This window comes from Erythrolamprus reginae, chromosome 2 (assembly GCF_031021105.1).
Source record: "Erythrolamprus reginae isolate rEryReg1 chromosome 2, rEryReg1.hap1, whole genome shotgun sequence".
NCBI lineage: Eukaryota > Metazoa > Chordata > Lepidosauria > Squamata > Dipsadidae > Erythrolamprus > Erythrolamprus reginae.
In genome coordinates, this window is record NC_091951.1 from 23,560,228 (window position 1) to 23,584,984 (window position 24,757).

General features: G+C 42.9%; 2 protein-coding genes across 3 annotated transcripts; both read right to left on the reverse strand.

Moving 5' to 3' along the window:
- Positions 1–372: 372 nt before the first annotated feature.
- On the reverse strand, positions 373–8,513 carry LOC139159948 (zinc finger protein ZFP2-like). Of its 2 annotated transcripts, none has more exons than XM_070737440.1 (2): positions 8,432–8,513; positions 373–4,083 (listed from the first exon to the last, which is right to left on the reverse strand). In XM_070737440.1, exon 2 carries the CDS (start codon positions 3,648–3,650, stop codon positions 2,712–2,714), a length of 939 nt encoding a protein of 312 aa, XP_070593541.1. In that variant the 5' UTR covers positions 3,651–4,083; positions 8,432–8,513; the 3' UTR covers positions 373–2,711. The 2 variants fall into 2 exon arrangements, with proteins under 2 accessions (XP_070593541.1, XP_070593540.1); XM_070737439.1 differs by having other exon boundaries at positions 373–4,086.
- A 7,530-nt stretch (positions 8,514–16,043) lies between these two features.
- On the reverse strand, positions 16,044–20,844 carry LOC139163218 (zinc finger protein 850-like). Its single transcript, XM_070744177.1, has 8 exons — positions 20,741–20,844; positions 19,819–20,302; positions 19,233–19,724; positions 18,418–19,138; positions 17,993–18,335; positions 16,993–17,321; positions 16,490–16,946; positions 16,044–16,323 (listed from the first exon to the last, which is right to left on the reverse strand). Exons 1-8 carry the CDS (start codon positions 20,842–20,844, stop codon positions 16,095–16,097), a joined length of 3,159 nt encoding a protein of 1,052 aa, XP_070600278.1. The 3' UTR covers positions 16,044–16,094.
- Between the last annotated feature and the right edge of the window lie 3,913 nt (positions 20,845–24,757).

Here is a 24,757-nt window from a genome sequence, read left to right on the forward strand (position 1 = left end):
GCGACCCCTTAATACAGTTCTTCTTGTTATGGTGACCCCCACCATAAGTCTAGCACCAATTCTCCCAACAGAGCTTTAAGCTGATTGGCAGGAGGGTCAGAGGGACACCCCCACTGTCAACGCCTGATTGGTCGGATTGTAAAAATATGTTTCAAGGTGCCAGAATAGAAGCTTTAGTTCCTAACACTGTGGGAAATTTGTCTTTTCCCAGGGTCTTAGGCGACCCCTGTGAAATGGTCGTTCAACCCCCAAAGGGGTCCTGACCCCTAGGTTGAGAACCACTGATCTAACTGGAAAACAACTTGGAAAAATGGATCAACCAAGAGGTTTCATGATTTGGGGGAATAAGACACAACTGTTATCTTATTGTTAAATTTTAAGAAAAAGTTTTATTAATAAGAATCAAAGAAAAATATTTCATCCCGGACAAATGAGAGACAATGATTCTGGTGATTTATGGTTAAGAAGAAGCCATTCTAAATTTTATACATATTAAATGGAATAGTAGATTGTTAACAAAATGCTTTGATTTTAACTTTGTTGTTGGTTCAATTGTTTATTACATTGCCATTAGAGATCGTAGATAGATGAATGTTGAATTGGTTGTAAATAGAGGTAGGGAGGGAGGAAACTAATATTGCTCCAATATATTTATGAATACAGTAATCCCTCGCTATTTCCTAATTCATCTTTTGCGGATTCATTACTTCACAGATTTTCAAAAGGGGCTTAAATCCATTAAATCCATTGAAAGTTTTAAATCAATTCATAAAATTTTTCTACAGTACTATACTCTATTAAAGAAACTGGTAGGATATCACATGTAGTTCCAGCTGAGAAACATTATAGAATGACTGTTGAATGCAAAGGGTGGGTTTTAAAAGTCCAAATACTCATTAAATACATAAAAAACTATCTTTCCTCTACATCACGGAAATTCATTTTTCACGGATGGTCTTAGAACACATCCCCGCGAAAAATATGGGATTACTGTATTCTAATTGGGATATATTAAAAGTAAAACTGTTTTTGTCTTTTTTAATGTCTTTTTAAAAATATTTCTTTCTATATGTTTTTTCTATTCTTGTTTTGCTTTTTAAAAAATACTTTTCGTTTTTGGAGTTTGTATATTTTCAATAAAATAATTGTTTTTAAAAGTCTCCTTAGCACAGGCATATTTATGGGGCTACTATGTGCCTATTTAACAAACTGACTCTCAATTCAAAGAATTATAGCATCATGGGTCTGGTTATATTGTGGCGACCAAAACTGGACACACTAGTCTAGGCCTGCTATCACCAGCACAGTGTAAAGCAACTCTATCATTTCTTCTTGTCTTGACACGATGCCTCGGTTAATGATGCGGCCTAGGACTGCATTGCATATTTTCGGCAATGGCAGCAATATGCAGCCCAATACTGGCACAAATGTTACTTATCATAAATCCCAGGGATACTTGGCCTCCCCATTTGGAGATTTCCCAGAGGCAGCCACCATTTTCAATATACCCACAATCCCTTAGCACAGCCTACAAAGTGTTAAGCTAAAAAAACAATACTTTGTCCTAGTGACAAGGACCCAGAAGCAGCCGCCATTTTGACATAGAGGCAGGCATGACAAAATGGCAGCTGCTTCCACAAGTTCACCACAGGGCCCAGGCATGAATCTCAAGTGCATTCAAGATAACGGCTGCTTCAACGACAGTCATGAAGCCCACAAGTGCATATTTTCCCTTCCTTCAGCAATATGACATACAGAGATCTTTAAAAGGTGAGGAGAAAGAGGAGGCTGTGATGCTTGGTGGGTTGAGAGTGAGGCCTAAAAAATTGCAGGGACCGAATGGGATTAGGAAAATGCCTGTGGGGACTCTATGGTTCAGGCAGTGGAGGCTAGACCTCCAAGAGATTCTGTTTAATGACTTAAACATTTGTTTAACAGCGTCATCAGGAAAGACAGGGATGGCATAGGTAGTTAAGCAAAGTAATCTCACTTAACAACAATTGCAACATGCAACCGTATCTGGTAGGTCCCATTACAGTTGCCTCTACAGCAATGTTTCCCAACCTTGGCAACTTGAAGATATTTGCACTTCAACTCCCAGAATTCCCCAGCCAGCAAATGCTGGCTGGGGAATTCTGGGAGTTGAAGTCCAGATACCTTCAAGTTGCCAAGGTTGGGAAACACTGCTCTAGAGGACTACTTTTATGATGGCTGAGGGATTCTGGTGCTTAAAATATGGAGAACACCAAAGTAGAAGATAGAAATTCCACGTGTGGGAATTCCATAATCAATATACCAAAAAAACCCACCACCCAAAAGCCTTTTTGAGGAATTCTACAAATTCCTCTACTTCTACAAAAATGAAACTACTGCTGATAACGAGAAACTGGTAGTTATCCCTTTTCCGTTTTCCTTTTCTCTCTACTTACAAGTCTAAATCTGAGATATATTTTGACCTGCATTCCTAATGAGAGATGAGAAAGGAAACTCAAGGATTCTCTAAATTCATCAACTTTTCCCTCATTTGGATTTCCAGGTGGTCAATTATTTCAGAAAGAACTCTCCTCTGTGAATCCTCTGTTAAATCACGAGGTTTGAATTCTGTCAATTTTTTCTGCCACAAATAAGACATTGAAAGGGTTTCTCTCCAATGTATGTCCTGTGGTGTTTCACCAAGTCAGAATTATGATTGAAATATACTCGTAATCAGGTTACTTAAAAGATTGCTCTCCTGTGTGAGTCCTCTGGTGTTTCACCAGGTCAGAATTCTCAATGAAACTTTCCCCACATTCTACACCTGCAAAAGGTTTCTCTCTTGCGTGAATCCTCTGATGTCTTACCAAGCTGGAACTGTAACTGAAACTTTTCCCACAGTCAGAACAGCAAAAGGGTTTCTCTCCTGTGTGAGTCCTCTGATGGCTCACCAGGCAAGATTTCTGAGTGAAACTTTTCCCACAAACAGAACATTCAAAGGGTTTCTCTCCTGTGTGAGTTGTCTGATGGTTCAACAGGTGAAAATTCTTACTGAAACTTTTCCCACAAACAGGACATTCAAAGAGTTTCTCTCCTGTGTGAATCCTCTGATGGCTCAGCAGATAAGAATTCTGACGGAAACATTTACAACAAACAGGACATTGAAATGGTTTCTCTCCTGTGTGAGTCCTCCGATGGTTCACCAGGTAAGATTTCTGAGTGAAACATTTCCCACAAACAGAACATTCAAAGGGTTTCTCTCCTGTGTGAGTTATCTGATGGTTCACCAGGGTGGAATTGTGACTGAAACATTTCCCACAAACAGGACATTGAAAGGGTTTCTCTCCTGTATGAGTCCTCTCGTGTTTTAGCAGGTCAGAATTCTGACCGAAAGTTTTCCCACAAACAGAACATTCAAAGGGTTTCTCTCCTGTGTGAATCCTCTTGTGTTTTGTCAGGTGAGAATTCTGACTGAAATGTTTCCCACAAACAGGACATTGAAAGGGTTTCTCTCCTGTGTGAATCCTGTGGTGTTTCACCAGGTCACAATTCTGTCTGAAACTTTTCCCACAAAGAGGACATTCAAAGGGTTTCTCTCCTGTATGAATCCTCTGATGCATCAGTAAGTTGCCATTTTTGCTAAAGCATTTACCACATTGGGAACAAATGTAGGGCATCTCTCTTGTGTGGATCCTTCCAGAATCAAAAAGAAGTAATTGTGACCTGAGCTTTTACCACACTCAGATAATTAGCATGGCTGTTGTCCAGAGTGGATTCTCCCCTGGATAATCACTTGTCGTTTGAAGCCTGCTTTTCTCAATAAAGGGCCATCAATGGAGTTTTTCCACCACAGAGATTCTTAAGAAGATCAAAAATATATGTGGGACCTTGTTCTCTGGTGCTCTGATTTAAGCCCTTTTCTTCCTCCCAGGGCAAGGTCTACATTACTGTCTGACCTGTCCAAGTGATCTTTTTCCTGCTCACTGACTTCCAGATATTTCCCTCTTTCTTAATGGATATATAATCTCTCTTGACTTCGTGAATTATGTCCTTGAGTTACGCATGCTCGACTTTTTCCAGTTCGAAATCTCTTTTTCCTTTGACTTTTACCTACTGGGGAAGAAGAAGAATTGTGTGATTTTTACGATGAAAATGGATAATATTTTTATTTCTGCCTCAATTTACTTTGCTTTTCAATGTTGCTTGTTATTCTTAATTGTCCAGTGTGGCCTTATACGCATCATCTTTGAAAGATTAAAATGAAAATGTAGCTTTTATTTTTTGTAAAAGGGTTGCAGAAGATTTTTGGGGGGGGGGGGGGTACATCACAATAAAAAAGCAAACATGTCACAAATAGCACATTAATTGTGTATTTGACTACTGAGTTCCAATTCAAATATTAATTCAATCATTAAATCCATTTGTTGACTTAGGTCAGTCAGAAATTCTCAGCCCTGCAAAGAATTATCATGAAATATATGTGAAGAAGAAATACACCCTCCTTGAGCTCTATGATTTTATGTATCATGACATAATAAAAATAATCTCATCCTTTGCAGTTTAGAAATAGGTAAATATAACATCAGATGAACAACAGGTGATATTATACCCACGTCATCATTTGTTTTACAAAGTCAAAACGGAGACGTGAACAACTAAAAACACTGTTACTTTTGTAGTAAGAAGTAGTATAGCGGTATCTATATTTATAGTTATATTTATATATTTATAGATAAAGTAACACTTGCTCATGATCATTTATCAAGGCCAGTACTGCTGCCCTTGATAAATGATCATCAGCATATGTGACTATAACTATAAAAGTTGAAGTTGTTTCCTGGTCTCCAGCATTGAGGATGTGTGAATTAAATGCCAAAGAGAATCTGGAACAATTTAAACTCCATTATTCTACATTTCACACGCATAAATGGAAAACATTCCAGGCATTTGCCAATCTTCCCAAGGATGGAACTTCCAGCAAAGTCACCCCAAATTCAGAACATGCAATGATCAGAGAAATTACAAAAAATCCAAGTATTGCATCTCAGACCTTAATGAGAATGTTAAATATTAAAAGTTCAGGACAGTACAATTAGAAAAAAGATTGAACAAGTTTGGTTCTTTGGAAGGGTTACCAGGAGAAAGACTCTTTTTCTGTAAAAAGGACATCGCAGAAGCACTCAGATTTGCAAAGTTGCATCTGAACAAATTACAAGATTTTTGGAACACTGTCCTTGTTCATGTGTTGCCCTTGATCATCTGATTCACCATTTTTTTGGTGTTTTGGACTATATGTCGGTATTTTTTGGACTATAAGAAGCCCCGGTGTCTAAGACGCATGAAGATTTCAAAGAGGTAGCCCCCTAGCCCCCAGGAGAACTCCGCAAACCTCCCAAACTCTCTGCATACCCCATTTTTCGAAAGAAAAAAAATAGACCTAGTTTTCACCCATTTTTTGCAAAAAAACCTGGCCTATTTTTTGTAAAAATGGGATGTGGGGCGCGGCGGTGTGGGAGGCTAAAAATTGCTGTATAAGATGCACAGACATTTCCAAACGCTTTTTTGGGGGAGGGGTGCAACTTATACTCCAAAAAATATGGTAATTTTAAGATTTCTAAGGGCCATGTGATTTCTATTATGAGCTGATATGCAAAACAATAGAACTCAAACAGGATGTACTTTCCCTTTCACGTGGCTGTATATTTGGACAAATTGGGAATAGATGATACATTTGGAGATACTGTGTGTGTGTGTGTGTGTGTGTGTGTGTGTGTATATGTCACATGTTTAAGCTGAATTTGAAAATTAAGGGAGACTAGGATAGATCTATTTTGGCCTTATTTTGGCCTCATCAGCTAGCCATACCCACTGGGACTTGAACCTGCAACCTTTGCCTTGTAAGGCAGAGAATTATCCTCTAGGCTACAGTATCCAATCCCTTCAGCTCTGTACCAGGGAAGGGTTACATTTTGTGTCGAATCACCCTGGTATATTGAAGGAACATCACAGCTCCTTTTTTGCCTCTCGGCCCAACCCAGGGCCATTTATATATATATATATATTTATGTCGGATCACCCTGGTATATTGAAGGAACGTCACAGCTCCTTTTTGCCTCTGGGCCCAACCCAGGCCCATTTCAAGGCAGTTAATTTATTTATAGCCGACAACTATATTCTGTATGTGTTAAATGTTTTTAGCTGGAATTTTAAAATTAAGGGAGACTAGTATGGTCCCATGGGACCATCCTAGTCTCCCTTAATTTTAAAATTCCAGCTAAAAACATTTAACACACACACACACACACACACACACACACATATATATATATATCAAATGTAAAAATAAAAAAACATATATACAGTACTGTAATACCTCATGATACGAACTTAATTGGTGCAAGGAGAAGGTTCGTAAGACGAAAGGTTCGTAAGACGAAACATTGTTTCCCATAGGAAACAATGTAAAGTCAATTAATCCGTGCAACCAAAAAACCCCCCGCAAAAAAACGGCTTTCGGCGACTGCTGGGAAGCCACGCGGCTGTTTTAAAAGGTGACAGCCGGCCTGGGGGGCTTCCCAGCAACCTCCCGAACCGAACCCGAGGTTCAGCAAAATTTTGCCTCTTCTTACAAACTTTGTTCGAGTTACGAACCGGCGTTCGGGAGGCTTCTGGGAAGCCTCACCGCCCGGCTGTTACCTTTTAAAACAGCCGCGCGGCTTCCCAGCAGTCTCCGAACGCCGGTTCGTAACTCGAAAAAAATTCGTAAGAAGAGGCAAAATTTTTCTGAACCCCGGGTTCGTATCACGAGTTGTTCGTAAGACGAGGGGTTCGTATCTTGAGGTACCACTGTATAACATTTGATACATACAGAATACAGTTGTCGGCTATGAATAAATTAACTGCCTTGAAATGGTCCTGGCTTGGGCCTAGAGGCAAAAAGGAGCTGTGACGTTCCTTCAATATACCAGGGTGACCCGACATAAAAAAATATATAGCCCCTCCCTGGTACATCAGGTCTGATAGCTCAACTGCTATTCTCTGCCTTACAAGGCAGAGGCTACCCAATCAAATCCCATTAAGGAAGGGTGTGGCTAGCTGATGAGGCCAGAACAAGGCCGAAATGGGACCATCCTAGTCTCCCTTAATTTTAAAATTCCAGCTAAAAACATTTAACACATACAGAATATAGTTGTCGGCTATAAATAAATTAACTGCCTTGAAATGGTCCTGGGTTGGGCCTAGAGGCAAAAAGGAGCTGTCACGTTCCTTCAATATACCAGGGTGATCCGACATAAAAACACACACACACACACACACACACACACACATATATATATATATACACAGTATATATATATATATATATATATACACATATACATATACATATATATATACATATATATATATACACATACATATATATATACACACACACACACACACCATCCTAGTCTCCCTTAATTTTAAAATTCCAGCTAAAAACATTTGATACATATATACATATATGTGTTCGCCTGAGAACAAGGACAGAAACACCAGCCTGAAGATGACGAGTGAGACCTCGTCGAAACGTCGCCAGAAATTTCCAAATCCTACACGGGAAGAAACCCGAATATACCAAGACCGTCATATATATATACACACACACAGAGAGAGAGAGAGAGAGAGAGAGAGAGAGAGAGAGAGAGAGAGAGAGAGAGAGAGAAATACAATCGTATATATGGAGAAAATCCCTGTTTTTCAAGTCTGAAAAATGTCCTAAATGGTTCAAGTCAAACTTTCTGAAGTAATTAATAGGTGTGGGGCTTTAACTGTTGAAATGATGCCTCAGCAAGATTTGAAGCACCAGTTTTGCTCCCGGAAGTCCTCAGCTCCAAATAAGGGCTGAAAATACTCCTCAGAAACTCTGTGATGACATCACTATTGGGTTGCTTCATGGTGTGTGTATGTCTTGATGCCGTTCCGGTAGCAAAAACGGAGACACAAATAGGAAATACTGAGCTTGATCTCAAAGAGAGCAGATGAAGATCAGCCCAATATTGTTGTCAAGAAAAAATCAGGTCCATTATAGAATAACAGAGTTAGAAGGGACCTTGGAGGACACAGGCAGACTTTATATCGTTCCAGATTAATTGCTGTCCGTCTCTTCCTTAAATCCTTCAGTGACGAAGGACTCACAAACTTTTGGAGGCAAGCTGTTCCCAAGGAATTAAAACTTAACTTGGAGAAGACTTTTTAATATCTTCCCACCAGCAGAAAATTGTGGCCACCAGTGTTAAAACAGCAGTGAGTCGCTTCGAGAAGGGCGGCTTAGAAATCTAATCTAATCAATCAATCAAGCACCAGTGGACTCAAAATTTGGGAAGGGAAGAAACATGTAGCAGCAGCTGATATGCTTTAGCCTAGTTGCTTCTCGGCTTCCACATCATGGAGGAAAACAAACAGCACTACTTACCCCCAGCCTCTCCTCAACGCACCTTCCAGATGCTGTTTCGATTCCAGGAAGAGCAGAAAAACTACGCTACCCACCAACTTCCTCTCACGAGTGATCCGGAGGAAGTTCCTATCCTTTCTAGCAATGTTGTACTCGATGGTTTTCATTCTTTTAAACTCAAGCAGGCATGCCTTTCTAGTCAGTGATATGTGACTGCAATCTCCCAATAGGGGGCAAAAGAAAACGCTTGTGTTTAAGATGTTTTTACTGATTCGACTCCTAAATAGCTTGTGAAGGTTAGCTATGTGCTGAGCCCTAAATGTTTAAGAAGTTCTTACAGAATTTTATAGAGTTGGAAGAGACCAATTCTCCAAGTAGGAGACCCTGTACTCTTCCAGACAAATGGTTGTCCAATCTCTTTTTAAAAAAAACCAAAACCATTGAGCACCCACAACTTTATCTATCTATCTATCTATCTATCTATCTATCTATCTATCTATCTATCTATCTATCTATCTATCTATCTATCCATCCATCCATCCATCCATCCATCCATCCATCCATCCATCCATCCATCCATTATCTATCTAACTAACTTATCTGTCTGTCTATCTGTCTGTCTGTCTGTCTGTCTACCCACCCACCCATCCATTTATTTTGTCCAATACACAATGAGGGTTTTAGTGGGTATATATATCCATATACACATAGCAAAATACATGATGAAGGTTATAGAGGAGATACTCATAGTAAAATATATCTAAGAAATAATAGAAAAGAAGATATAGTAATAGAACATATCAGTGAAAGAATAGAAGAAGAGATATAGGAATAGAAGAAAGGTATAGGAGATATAGGAGAGCAATAGGACGGGACGGAAGGCACTCTAGTGCACTTGTACTCGCCCCTTACTGACCTCTTAGGAATCTGGATAGGTCAACCGTAGATAATCTAAGGGTAAAGTGTTTGGGGCTTGGGGATGACACTATGGAGTCCGGTAATGAGTTCCACGCTTCGACAACTCGGTTACTGAAGTCATATTTTTTACAGTCAAGTTTGGAGCGGTTAATATTAAGTTTAAATCTGTTGTGTGCTCTTGTGTTGTTGTGGTTGAAGCTGAAGTAGTCGCCAACAGGCAGGATGTTGCAGCATATGATCTTGTGGGCAATACTTAGATCTTGTTTAAGGCGTCTTAGTTCTAAACTTTCTAGGCCCAGGATTGAAAGTCTAGTCTCGTAGGGTATTCTATTTTGAGTGGAGGAGTAAACTTCTAGAGGCAAATATTGAACTAGAGGCAAATATTTAAAGAGGGCTATGATGTAATCCCAGTCCTTCTGTGTTAGACTATACATATCCAGTTCCTACAATAGTTCAATGTACAATTCCTTCTGAGTAGAAATAAAGAAATTAGAAGAAAGAGGGTATGTTTTAAGTCAAAATAAGAAAATAGAACAATTGTTAAAAATATATGGAGCGTTGTTAAAGAGTACAAATTTCTATGGTACCAGATTTTCAAACCATCAAAAATAGAACAATTGGTAATCTGGAACTCCGGTATCTCAGGCAGTCATATGAGGTCTGTTATGCAGTATTTCTCACATACTGTGGCCAGATATTACCAATTCAGTCAACATTTTAATGTGCTACACATAACAGCATACACAACCAAATAGGTTAGGAATTAGTTAAAAGGATACTGTGTTATTGAAAGGGAACCATGGATTTAGGATAGCATTTACAACTATGAAGTGAATTGGGATTGAATTGCTTTGTAGACAGTATTGCTCACAGTCACTCATGCCCTCCTCGCCTCGAGGTTCGATTACTGTAATGCTCTCTACATGGGGCTACCTTTGAAGAGTGTTCGGAAACTTCAGATTGTGCAGAATGCAGCTGTGAGAGCTTCCCTAAATATGCCCATGTTACACCAACACTCCGCAGGCTGCATTGGTTGCCGATCAGTTTCCAGTCACAATTCAAAGAGTTGGTTATGACCTATAAAGCCCTTCATGGCATTGGACCAGAATATCTCAGGGACCGCCTTCTGCGGCATGAATCCCAGCAACCAGTTAGGTCCCACAGAGTTGGCCTTCTCTGGGTCCCATCGACTAAACAATGTCACCTAGCGGGGCCCAGGGGAAAAGCCTTCTCCGTAGTGGCCCTGACCGTCTAGAATCAACTCCCTCCGGAGATTAGAACTGCCCCCACCCTCCTTGCCTTTTGCAAACTCCTTAAAACCCACCTCTGCTGTCAGGCATGGGGGAATTGATTCCCCTGGGCCGTTTCCGTTTTATGTATGGTTTGTCTGAGATGTATGACTGTTTTTTATATTAAGGGGTTTAAAATAGTTTTTAACTATTGGATTTGTATTGTTTTCTTGTTGTGAGATATTCCAAGTCTTCGGAGAGGAGAAGCATACAAATCTAATAATAATAATAATAATAATAATAATAATAATAATAATAATAATAATAATAATAATAATAATAATTTGGGATGATGATGTACAAGATAGAAAGTCAGAATTTGTTATGTTAGCATACACACCAGTTGAAAATCTAGAACTAAGACAGGCTTTCTTATATTTTATGTTTGGTATGTATGTGCTGTATGGTTTTTAATTGTTGGGGTTTTTATATAATTTTTATTATTAGATTTGTTCCATTGTTATACTGTTTTTTATTACTGTTATGAGCCGCCCGAGTCTTCAGAGAGGGGCGGCATACAAATCTAATTGATAATAATAATAATAATAATAATAATAATAATAATAATAATAATAATACTAATAATAGAATAATGATAGATTGTATCCTAATATAGATGTGTATTGTAATGAGAATTTCCTAAGTTGATTGAACGCAATAATAATTTGTTAGAAAAATAAAGGGGTTATTGGATCAAACTTTGGACACTTGACTAGTTATGATGGTGGCCATGTCCCAGGGTTATGTGAGCATCTTTTGGGATGTTCAAGCATCTGCAGGGATTCAATTAACGACTGTGGCAAGAAAGGTGGTAAAGTGAGGCAGAACTCACTTAATAACCGTCTTACTCAGGAGATAGAAACGTTGGCCTCATTGGTTCATTTACTGACCATTCAAAGTCGCAACGGCCCTGAAAAAAGTGACTTATGGCCCTTTTTAACACTTAGCACCTTCGCAGCAGCCCGATGATCGGAGGATCAAAACTTTGCTGCCGTTTCATTTTTATGACCGTTGCTGTGTGTCCCGAGGCCCTTTTGTTTCTAACCGATCCACACCCAGGCATGGAAATGTGCCGCTCAGACATTATACTTTTCTGCTCAGACCGAAAAAAAATAAAAGGGAACACTGGTTCTCCTAGACCCACAGCTAAGATTTATTTATTTATTTACTGGATTTGTATGCTGCCCCTCTCCGTAGACTCGGGGCGGCTAACAACAACGATTACACTAACATCTAGCAGCTGTGAGTAGGAGGACCTTTGCATTGGTTCGTCTGCTGCACCAATTGCAACCTTACTTGGATCAGGGTCTCAGCACAGTCACTCATTATTTATTATTATATTAATATCTCTGGGACCGCCTTCTGCTGCACGAATCCCAGCGACCGATTAGCTCCCACGGAGTTGGCCCTCTCTGGGTCCCGTTGTCTAAACAATGTCGTTTGGCAGGTCCCAGGGGAAGAGCCTTCTCTGTGGCAGCCCCGACCCTCTGAAACCAGCTCCCCCCTGAGATTAGAACTGCCCCACACTCCTTGCCCTTCGTAAACTCCTTAAAACCCACCTCTGCCATCAGGCATGGGGGAATTGAGACATCTCCCCCGGGGCCTATACAATTCATGTATGGTAGGTTTCTGAGAATGTCTGCTTTAATAATGGCGGGTTTTTAAAAATGTTTTTAAATTATTAGATTTGTCTTGAATCGTTTTACTGTTGTTGTGAGCCGCCCCGAGTCTACGGAGAGGGGCGGCATACAAATCTAAGAAATAAATAATTATTATTTATTAGATTTGTATGCTGCCCCTCTCCGCAGATTCGGGGCGGCTTTTCACCTCATGATTGGATTATTGCAGTGCCCTCTACATGGGGCTAAAAACATAGAAACATAGAAGTCTGATGGCAGAAAAAGACCTCATGGTCCATCTAGTCTGCCCTTATACTATTTCCTGTATTTTAGGATGTATATGTGTTTATCCCAGGCATGTTTAAATTCAGTTACTGTGGATTTATCTACGACGTCTGCTGGAAGTTTGTTCCAAGGATCTACTACTCCTTCAGTAAAATAATATTTTCTCTTTATCTTTCCCCCAACTAACTTCAGATTGTGTCCCCTTGTTCTTGTGTTCACTTTCCTATTAAAAAAAATTCCCTCCTGGACCTTATTTAACCCTTTAACATATTTAAATGTTTCGATCATGTCCCCCCTTTTCCTTCTGTCCTGCAGACTATACAGATTGAGTTCATTAAGTCTTTTCTGATAGGTTTTATGCTTAAGACCTTCCACCATTCTTGTAGCCCGTCTTTGGACCCGTTCAATTTTGTCAATATCTTTTTCTAGGTGAGGTCTCCAGAACTGAACACAGTATTCCAAATGTGGTCTCACCAGCACTCTATATAGCGGGATCATAATAGAAACATTCAGGGATACCCCTGAAGGCTGTTTGGAGACTACAATTGGCCAGAATGCAGCCACATGAGTGGTTGTGGGTGCACCTAGGTACACTCACATTACACCAATCCATCGCAAGCTGCACTGGCTCCCTATTGGTCTCCGGGCTCAATTCAAGGTGTTGGTTATTACCTTTAAAGCCCTACAGGGCTCAGGGCCAGGTTATCTTCAAGACTGCCTTCTACCTCATAGTTCCCAGCAACTGGTAAGATCACAGAGAATTGGTCTTTCCAGGTCCCGTCAGCTAAACAGTGTTGGCTGGCGAGCCCGCAGGGAAGGGCCTTCTTTGTGGCTGCCCCAGTTCTCTGGAGCCAACTAACGCCTGAGATCTGTCTCCATTCTATTGCCCTTCTGGAAAGCATTGAAGACCTGGATTTTCTTTTCTTTTTTAAAAAAATATTTTTTATTAAATTGCAAAGACAGACAAAACATACATTACATGTAACATTTAGTGGAGCAACAATCGCTCCTCTCAAAGTAGAAGTCATCTTTATATTTTTAATAAGTAAAAAAAGAAAAAAAAACTAACTTTATCATTAATTTTAAAATACTCGAATATATCAATTGTAAGATAATAAGTAAAAAACACATCTAAAACATTTAAAAATATATAGAAATTTTAAAATTATAACTTGAAATAAACTATGAAGAAAGAAAAAAAAAGAAAAATGGTAGAAGAGGAAAGAAGGAGTTTATCTTTATATTGTTAATAATCACTATCTAATACAATACAGTGATCCCCCGGGTATTGCGATCCCGATCATTGCGAAACGGCTATATGGCGATTTTTCAACCCGGAAGTAAAAACACCATCTGCGCATGCATGCCCTTTTTTCTATGGGCACGCATGCGTAGATGGCGCCGGGCAGATCAGCTGCTGGGCGGCTTCCCTGGGTCTTCCCCCTCTTGCTGGCGGGAGGGCGAGCAGCGGGCATCAGCGAGGAGTTTCCCCACCGCCCACGCAAATTCCTCGCTGCCGCTCGCCCGCCCTTCGCCCGCCCACGCCGTTCGCTCGCCTGAAGCCAATTCGCTTCAGGACTCAGCTGGGAAGTGGCGCGAGCGAATGGCGTGGGCGGGCGAAGGGCGGGCGAGCGGCAGCAAGGAGTTTGCATGGGCGGTGGGGAAACCCCAATGTTCGGCTCCTCGCTGCTGCGGCGGAAGTAAAAACACCACCTGCGCATGCGCAGATGTTGTTTTTACTTCCGCAGCGCTACTTCGCGAAAAACCAATCATTGCGAGGGGTCCTGGAACGGAACCCTCGCAATAATCGGGGGACCACTGTATAACTACTAAGTACAAATATGTTTAAAATAATGTAAAAATAAGGTTATCTCTGTTTCTTTGCATCCCACCAGATATATACCTTTTGCCAAACCTCATAAAATTCTGATTCTTCTTCATTTTTCAACCTTCTTGTCATCATGTCAAGCTCAGAGCATTCTAAGACTTTCTTAAATATATCCGTTTCTTTTGGGGTCTCAAGGTTTCCATTTTTGAGCAAAAGCTATCCTAGCTGCTACTAAAATGTGGATTATTAAATAATATACGTCTTTATTGCATTTCTTATTTGAAATGCCTAATAAAAAGAAGAGCTGGATTTTCTGACAGGCTTGGGGGCGTTAACCTTGCAATTTGCAAAGTCCGGCATGAATGCTATGCATTCATGTGATTTTTAACTGTATTTTATTCTTTTGTGAGGTTTTAAACTGTATTTCCTATATATCCTGTTGTAAGCTGCCCAGAGTCCTTCAGGAGGTGGGCGGCATGGAAATACAATAAATTAAATTAAATTGAATTAAATTCAAATAGTCAATTTCTAACCGAATGTGATATGAAAAAAATGAAATCAAACCCTTCTATAACTCATTAACTATTCCCTTGTGTGGATTTCCTGATGGGCAATAAAGAAATGCTTGAGAATTATCCACAGACAAGACATTTAAATGATTTATCTCCAGTGTGAGTCGTCCAGTGCCTCATTAGGTGAAAATTTTTAATGAAACATTTCCCCACATTGTGGACATTCATAAGGTTTCTCTCCGATGTTGAGTCCTCTGGTATTTCACCAGGTTCAAATTCTGAAAGAAACTTTTGCCACAATCAACACATGCAAATGGTTTCTCTCCTATGTGAATTTTATGGTTTTTGATCAGATAGGAATTCTGACGGAAATATTCCCAAAATCAGGATACTGAACGGGTTTCTCTTGTATGAGTTCTCTCTTGAGTCACCAGGTCAGAATTCTGACCGAAATAATTCACACTTTCAGGACATTCCAAGAGTTTCTCTCCTGTGTGTTGTGTCCCCCCCCCCGATGTTTCACTAGGTCAGAACCATAACTGAAACTATCACACTCTAGACACTAATGTATTTTTTCTCCTTTCTGAGTCCTCTGGTGTATCACCAGATTGAAATTCTTACTGAAAATTTCCCACAATCAAGACATTCATATGGTTTCTCTCTTGTGTAAGTCCTCTGGTGTTTTGCCAGGTGAAAATTCTGACTGAAATGTTTCCCAAAATCAACACATGCAAATAATTTCTCTCCTGTGTGAGTCCTCCGATGTCTTACCAAGTTGGAATTGCGACTGAAACTTTTCCCACAATCAGGACATTAAAAGGGTTTCTCTCCTGTGTGAGCTCTCTGGTGTTCCAACAGATGGGAATTCTGATTTAAATGTTTCCCACAAACAGGACATTCAAACGGTTTCTCTTTTGTATGAGTCCTCTGGTGTATCAGCAAGCTGCAGTACCATCTGAAACTTTTCCCACAATCAGGACATTCAAAGGGTTTCTCTCCTGTGTGAGCTCTCTGGTGGTTCACCAGGTCATAATGCTGACTGAAATTTTTCCACAATCAGGACATTCAAAGGGTTTCTCTCCTGTGTGAGCTCTCTGGTGGTTCTCCAGGTCATAATGTTGATTGAAACTTTTCCCACAATCAAGACATTCAAAGGGTTTCTCTCCTGTGTGAGTCCTCCGATCTCTTACCAAGTTGGAATTGTGACTGAAACTTTTCCCATAATCAGAACATTCAAATGGTTTCTCTCCTGTGAGTCCTCCGATGTCTTACCAAGTTGGAATTGTGACTGAAACTTTTCCCACAATCAGAACATTCAAAGGGTTTCTCTCCTGTGTGAGTTCTCTGATGTCTTAAAAGGTGGGAATTGCGACTGAAACTTTTCCCACAATCAGGACATTCAAAGGGTTTCTCTCCTGTGTGAGTTCTCTGATGTATTACCAGGTTGGAATTGAGACTGAAACTTTTCCCATAATCAGAACATTCAAATGGTTTCTCTCCTGTGAGTCCTCCGATGTCTTACCAAGTTGGAATTGTGACTGAAACTTTTCACACAATCAGAACATTCAAAGGGTTTCTCTCCTGTGTGAGTTCTCTGATGACTTATCAGGTTGGAATTGTGACTGAACCTTTTCCCACAATCAGGACATTCAAAGCATTTCTCTCCTGTGTGAGTTCTCTGATGATTCCTCAGATCGGAATTCTGACTGAAACATTGGCTACAATCAGGACATTCAAAGGGTTTCTCTCCTGTGTGAGTTCTCTGATGTCTTAAAAGGTGGGAATTGCAACTGAAACTTTTCCCACAATCAGGACATTCAAAGGGTTTCTCTCCTGTGTGAGTTCTCTGATGTATTACCAGGTTGGAATTGAGACTGAAACTTTTCCCACACACAGGACATTCAAACGGTTTCTCTCCTGTGTGAGTTCTCTGATGATTCCTCAGATGGGAATTCTGACTGAAACTTTTCCCACAATCAGGACATTCAAAGGGTTTCTCTCCTGTGTGAGTCCTCCGATGTCTTACCAAGTTGGAATTGTGACTGAAACTTTTCCCATAATCAGAACATTCAAATGGTTTCTCTCCTGTGAGTCCTCCGATGTCTTACCAAGTTGGAATTGTGACTGAAACTTTTCCCACAATCAGAACATTCAAAGGGTTTCTCTCCTGTGTGAGTTCTCTGATGACTTATCAGGTTGGAATTGTGACTGAACCTTTTCCCACAATCAGGACATTCAAAGCATTTCTCTCCTGTGTGAGTTCTCTGATGATTCCTCAGATCGGAATTCTGACTGAAACATTGGCTACAATCAGGACATTCAAAGGGTTTCTCTCCTGTGTAAGTTCTCTGATGTCTTAAAAGGTGGGAATTGCGACTGAAACATTTCCCACAATCAGGACATTCAAAGGGTTTCTCTCCTGTGTGAGTTCTCTGATGTCTTAAAAGGTGGGAATTGCGACTGAAACTTTTCCCACAATCAGGACATTCAAAGGGTTTCTCTCCTGTGTGAGTTCTCTGATGTATTACCAGGTTGGAATTGGGACTGAAACTTTTCCCACACACAGGACATTCAAACGGTTTCTCTCCTGTGTGAGTTCTCTGATGATTCCTCAGATGGGAATTCTGACTGAAACTTTTCCCACAATCAGGACATTCAAAGGGTTTCTCTCCTATGTGAGTTCTCTGATGTATTACCAAGTTGGAATTGAGACTGAAACTTTTCCCATAATCAGAACATTCAAATGGTTTCTCTCCTGTGAGTCCTCCGATGTCTTACCAAGTTGGAATTGTGACTGAAACTTTTCCAACAATCAGAACATTCAAAGGGTTTCTCTCCTGTGTGAGTTCTCTGATGACTTATCAGGTTGGAATTGTGACTGAACCTTTTCCCACAATCAGGACATTCAAAGCATTTCTCTCCTGTGTGAGTTCTCTGATGATTCCTCAGATCGGAATTCTGACTGAAACATTGGCTACAATCAGGACATTCAAAGGGTTTCTCTCCTGTGTGAGTTCTCTGATGTCTTAAAAGGTGGGAATTGCGACTGAAACTTTTCCCACAATCAGGACATTCAAAGGGTTTCTCTCCTGTGTGAGTTCTCTGATGTATTACCAGGTTGGAATTCTGACTGAAACTTTTTCCCACAATCAGGACATTCAAAGGGTTTCTCTCCTGTGTGAGTTCTCTGATGACTTAAAAGGTGGGAATTGCGACTGAAACTTTTCCCACAATCAGGACATTCAAAGGGTTTCTCTCCTGTGTGAGTTCTCTGATGTATTACCAGGTTGGAATTGGGACTGAAACTTTTCCCACACACAGGACATTCAAACGGTTTCTCTCCTGTGTGAGTTCTCTGATGATTCCTCAGATGGGAATTCTGACTGAAACTTTTCCCACAATCAGGACATTCAAAGGGTTTCTCTCCTGTGTGAGTCCTCCAATGTCTTACCAAGTTGGAATTGTGACTGAAACCTTTCCCATAATCAGAACATTCAAATGGTTTCTCTCCTGTGAGTCCTCCGATGTCTTACCAAGTTGGAATTGTGACTGAAACTTTTCCCACAATCAGAACATTCAAAGGGTTTCTCTCCTGTGTGAGTTCTCTGATGACTTATCAGGTTGGAATTGTGACTGAACCTTTTCCCACAATCAGGACATTCAAAGCATTTCTCTCCTGTGTGAGTTCTCTGATGATTCCTCAGATCGGAATTCTGACTGAAACATTGGCTACAATCAGGACATTCAAAGGGTTTCTCTCCTGTGTGAGTTCTCTGATGTCTTAAAAGGTGGGAATTGCGACTGAAACATTTCCCACAATCAGGACATTCAAAGGGTTTCTCTCCTGTGTGAGTTCTCTGATGACTTAAAAGGTGGGAATTGCGACTGAAACTTTTCCCACAATCAGGACATTCAAAGGGTTTCTCTCCTGTGTGAGTTCTCTGATGTATTACCAGGTTGGAATTGCGACTGAAACTTTTCCCACAATCAGGACATTCAAACGGTTTCTCTCCTGTGTGAGTTCTCTGATGTCTTACCAGGTCATAATGCTGACTGAAACTTTTCCCATAATCAGGACATTCAAAAGGCTTCTCTCGTTTGTGAGTTCTCTGATGACTTATCAGCTTGGAATTGTGACCGAACCTTTTTCCACAGACAGGACATTCAAAGGGTTTCTCTCCTGTGTGAGTTCTCTGATGATTTATCAGGTTGGAATTGTGACTGAACCTTTTCCCACAGTCAGGACATTCAAAGGGTTTCTCTCCTGTGTGAGTTCTCTGATGACTTATCAGGGTGGAATTGAGACTGAAACTTTTCCCATAATCAGAACATTCAAATGGTTTCTCTCCTGTGAGTCCTCCGATGTCTTACCAAGTTGGAATTGTGACTGAAACTTTTCCAACAATCAGAACATTCAAAGGGTTTCTCTCCTGTGTGAGTTCTCTGATGACTTATCAGGTTGGAATTGTGACTGAACCTTTTCCCACAATCAGGACATTCAAAGCATTTCTCTCCTGTGTGAGTTCTCTGATGATTCCTCAGATCGGAATTCTGACTGAAACATTGGCTACAATCAGGACATTCAAAGGGTTTCTCTCCTGTGTGAGTTCTCTGATGTCTTAAAAGGTGGGAATTGCGACTGAAACTTTTCCCACAATCAGGACATTCAAAGGGTTTCTCTCCTGTGTGAGTTCTCTGATGTATTACCAGGTGGGAATTGCGACTGAAACTTTTCCCACAATCAGGACATTCAAAGGGTTTCTCTCCTGTGTGAGTTCTCTGATGTATTACCAGGTTGGAATTGAGACTGAAACTTTTCCCACACACAGGACATTCAAACGGTTTCTCTCCTGTGTGAGTTCTCTGATGATTCCTCAGATGGGAATTCTGACTGAAACTTTTCCCATAATCAGAACATTCAAATGGTTTCTCTCCTGTGAGTCCTCCGATGTCTTACCAAGTTGGAATTGTGACTGAAACTTTTCCCACAATCAGAACATTCAAAGGGTTTCTCTCCTGTGTGAGTTCTCTGATGACTTATCAGGTTGGAATTGTGACTGAACCTTTTCCCACAATCAGGACATTCAAAGCATTTCTCTCCTGTGTGAGTTCTCTGATGATTCCTCAGATCGGAATTCTGACTGAAACATTGGCTACAATCAGGACATTCAAAGGGTTTCTCTCCTGTGTGAGTTCTCTGATGTCTTAAAAGGTGGGAATTGCGACTGAAACATTTCCCACAATCAGGACATTCAAAGGGTTTCTCTCCTGTGTGAGTTCTCTGATGACTTAAAAGGTGGGAATTGCGACTGAAACTTTTCCCACAATCAGGACATTCAAAGGGTTTCTCTCCTGTGTGAGTTCTCTGATGTATTACCAGGTTGGAATTGCGACTGAAACTTTTCCCACAATCAGGACATTCAAAGGGTTTCTCCAATGCGCTGCTTAGGAGAGTCCAACATGGGTTATACTCTAGTCTTATTGGTAGGGACTGAGTTTAAGATTTAAATATTTAAATTGGCTACACCCCCCAACCGACCCCTAGGGTCCAGTTTTTTAAACTCAGTCGTAGAGTAGGGACGTAATAATTTTCTCTCCGACTGATTGGAATTCTACATGTTGGACTCTCCTTCACGAACTACATTGAGGTAAGTGAATCTCCACTCTTCTATCGGCTGGTTAACCGGTCCGCCGGCAAGAACCGCCAAGGATAAGCAATGGGTCCCTTTCCCCAGCGGATACTACCCAGGACGCTCCCATTCCTCCCTCTGAATGAAGCCTAACCCCCCGGGGCAAAGTTTCAGGAACCGAGGAGCGTCCCCCCCCTCCAGGCTCTTGCCCCCGGCGGGCATTGCCAAACTACGAGCTACAAACATTACGGTTGCGAGGGTCTTCTCTCCGCCGTTGAAAAGCTCGGGATATCGGCCCCTTCAGTTGGCCAGGGGGAAAACTCGCAAGGCTGAGCTCGCTGTCCTGTCGCCATTGCGAACAGAGGAAGGAGCACTCCGGTGGCCATCATCTTCTGCCCAGCTAGCTCGGAGTCGCAAGCGCGCACGCGCGAAAGCCGACAACCAGGAAGTCGGAAATTGCCGAGCTCCTTTGGCGCGAAAGCCTTCGGGAGCGCAGGCGCGGACAGCAGCCACTTTAAAAAGCAATTCTCGGCGTTTTTTTGCCATTTGCTACTGAGCGGCGCGAAATTCAAAGAGCGGCTGGAGACATCGGCTGGCGTTTGTGCCTTGGTCAGGCTATTGCTAACCTGACAGACTTGCCTGCCACTTGCTGCCTATCAGGATGGCTGAAGGCAAAGATCACCAGCAGGGGGCGGAGGAACTCTCAGCCCCCCCAGCGGTTGTTAGACCAAAGGACAAGGCTGCCTCTTCTAAGCCAAAGTCCAAATCATCCCAGCCTTCAAGCTCCTTAAAGGAGGCTGAAAAAAGGATTAAAGCGCTGGAGAAAATGATGGAACAGGCACAGAAGCAAACTTGGGCTTCATCCTGTGCACAAACCCAGCAACCTTGGGGCTCCACAACCCCTCAACTGCCTGCACCGGCCCATTTCCTGGCCTCTGCTTCAGACATGCCAGAACCTCCAGGAGCCACCACCAACAAGGACTGGTCTCCAGAGCGGGGTGAGTTGGGGTCCACGCCGGTCCCCCCTCTTCCCCCAGCTATCCCAGAACGGGAAGGTGGTCTCCAGGCCTCACCTCATCTAATGCCAAGGCCAGGAACATCAGCTTCCTTCTCACCCACAGCAGCAGGTCTGCGGTCTGGCCCAGACACTTGGCACCATCTTTCTCCATCGGTGCAGGACATGATAGCCAATGCCTACTCACAAGGCATTGCCACTGGCATCCAACAACGTCCTCCCACGCAGACTACGAACCAACCCCCAGAGGTTTGGTCCACAGCCAACATCCACTACCCTTACCAGGACTCTCTGGGGGCTCAGGCCCCATTGCATGAGGAAGGTAGTGAGCTGGAGGATGAATTTTCAGAGGATGAAGAGACATCCACAGACCATCCAGTGTTCACAGGCCTTTTCAAACCGGCCCTGTTCAAAACACTGTTGCACAAGGCTAAAATGACAGTCAAACTGGGATCCACCACAAAACCCGCAGAGGCTTCAGTGGGCTTGGATCCAACAGCCGGTCTGTTTTCGGAACCAGAAAGGGAACTTGACTTCATTCCCTCGTCTTCCATCTTCATAGACAATATCAAGCGCCCGTGGGAACACCCGACGGCTGCCCCAGGCCCTTCTTCTACCGAAAAGAAGTTTTACGGCTTCGGGCCGGATATTGAGGAACTACTACTGTTTCCACCTGTGGACCAGCCGGTCGCCAGCCTAGTGTCCAATGCCATAGTCCCCGCAGATATGGAAGGACTTAAGCCTGATGACCGCAAAGCAGAGGCTCTCATCCGCAAATCACACCAGTCAGCTGCCTGGGCCTTGCGGGCTGCGCATGCGGCTTCCTTCTTTAACCGCACGTCAATCATCTGGCTCAAGGAGATGCAATCCAGGTTGGGCCCAGAGGATGCCAGACTTCGGCAAGATCTAACAAAACTCCTTGCCGCAGCCGAATTTTCGGCAGACGCAACCCTAAACTCTGCCAAATTCGCGTCTCGATCAATGGCAGCCACTATGGCATCACGCCGTCTTCTCTGGCTCAAAAGCTGGCAAGCAGACTCCCGCTCTAAGTGGCGCCTGGCAGCAGCCCCCTTCAGTGGGTCAAAGTTGTTTGGCGATTCCTTGGATGCAGTGTTGGTCGAAGACAAGGATAAGCGAAAAGTCTTACCAAAGACTTATAGGCGAGCCGACAGAAGGTCGGCCCCTTATTTTCGTAGACAAACCTTTCGCCAGGACTCTGCCGCAGTATCTACCTTTCCACAAACCCAGAGACCCTACGGCCAGGGATCCTACCAGCAGGACAGACAGCCCTTTGCTGACAGAAGCACGGGAGGATACCGCCAGTATACCCAGCCTAAACGCCCCTTTCGAGGCCAGTCATACAGGAACTTCAGGAAGTCCAAGTGACTACCCAGCAGACATTCCCGTCGGAGGCAGACTACAACGTTTTCTCACACAATGGGAGTTAACATCCTCCGACCGCTGGGCTCTAAATACCATTCGTTCAGGACTAAATCTAGAATTTACTGCCTTTCCACCAAACCGGTTCTTCAGATGCCCGACTCCCACCAGCAAAACGGAACAAAACCTTCTGAGACAAGAAGTGCAACATCTGTTGGACATTGCAGCCATCGAACCGGTGCCCCTAGACCAGGAAGGTCAAGGGTTCTATTCACTCATCTTCCTAGTTCCCAAGGCCTCAGGGGGTCACAGGCTAATACTGAACCTCAAACAGCTAAATGTGTACATAAGATACCGCAGGTTCAAGATGCAGTCGCTCAAGTCCATCCTAGCCTGCATCCGGCAACACGATCTCCTGACCTCCATAGATCTACAGGAGGCTTACCTGCATGTACCCATACATCCAGCTCACAGGAGGTACCTACGTTTCTACCTGGAGGGGCGGCATTACCAATATCGAGCCATGCCCTTCGGACTATCTTCCGCACCAAGGGCCTTCACCAAGCTGTTAGATGTCGTAATGGCAAAGTTACGCCTCCAGTCGATAAGACTACAGGCATATCTAGACGACATCATCATCCTCTCCAGGTCCCCCAGCCAAGCAGAGGTAGACCTCAGGCACACCATTCAATCCTTGCAGGCTCATGGGTTTTCAATAAATGTCCCCAAGAGCCATCTAATACCCACGAGATCCCTCCAACACCTGGGCACCATCATAGATACGACCAGCTGCAAGGTCTTCCTATCTCCGGACCGCCAGTCCTCTCTGCTGGAGACGGTGGAATCAATACGACACAACCACAAGGTACAGCTATCCCTACTATCCCGACTCCTGGGGATATTTGTGTCCTGTATCGATGTAGTACCATGGACAAGACTCCACGCCCGTCAGCTGCAGTGGTTCCTTCTGCCCTTTCAGAAGGAAAGAACCAGTCATTCCAACAGACTGGTATTACTTCCCTCCAAGGTTCGTCGATCCCTTCGGTGGTGGACAACATCAGCCATACAACAGGGCACCTGTTTCAAGGAGCAGATGGGCATCACAGTAACAACAGATGCGAGCCTCTCCGGCTGGGGCGCACACACTGCCCAACAAATAGCCCAGGGCTGCTGGACACCAGAAGACCTCAGCAACAACAGCATCAATTTCCTAGAGCTGAGGGCAGTTTCACTGGCACTCCAACAATTCCTTCCCCGAATTGCGGGCCGTCCGGTACTCATCCTCACGGACAACGTGGCCACACGAGCGCACATAAACCATCAGGGAGGCACCAAATCTAGTTGCCTCATGAAGGAAGCAGAATCACTGATATCCTGGGCGGAAAGACACCTGCAGTCTTTGAGGGCGGAACACATAGCAGGAACCTCGAATACACAGGCGGACTGGCTGAGCCGGGCAACACTGGACCCGGCAGAATGGCGTTTGGATCCGAGCATTTTCCTCGACATCTGCCTCCGGTTCGGAACACCACAGGTCGACCTCTTTGCCACCAGGGACAATACACAGCTCCCTCGATTCTTTTCACGCTTCCCGTCCACGGACGCAGAGGGAATCAACGCCCTGAGATCCCCCTGGCCGAGGGGCCTCCTCTATGCCTTCCCACCAACCCCTCTCATTCCAAAAGTTGTCTCCAAGCTCCTGGAGGAGAGAGCGGAGTTAATATTAATAGCACCACACTGGCCGCGGCGCCCCTGGTTCTCCGACCTGCAGAATCTGTCGGTCTCCAGACCATGGAGGATCCCGGACAATCGGATAGCACTCTCCCAAGGGTCGGTCCACCACCCGGATCCTCAGTGGTGGCATCTCACCG

Excerpts from the sequence above, each read along its gene's own strand:
- LOC139159948 (XM_070737440.1), bottom strand. The coding sequence starts at position 3,650 with ATGCCCTACATTTGTTCCCAATGTGGTAAATGCTTTAGCAAAAATGGC.
- LOC139163218 (XM_070744177.1), bottom strand. The coding sequence starts at position 20,844 with ATGGCGACAGGACAGCGAGCTCAGCCTTGCGAGTTTTCCCCCTGGCCA. Across the intron at positions 20,303-20,740 it reads GAGAGAAGACCCTCGCAACC|CGCATTGGAGAAACCCTTTG; the intron begins GTAATGTTTGTA and ends TCTCCTAAGCAG. Across the intron at positions 16,324-16,489 it reads TGTCCTGATTGTGGGAAAAG|TTTCAGTCTCAATTCCAACC; the intron begins GTTCAGTCACAA and ends TTATGGGAAAAG.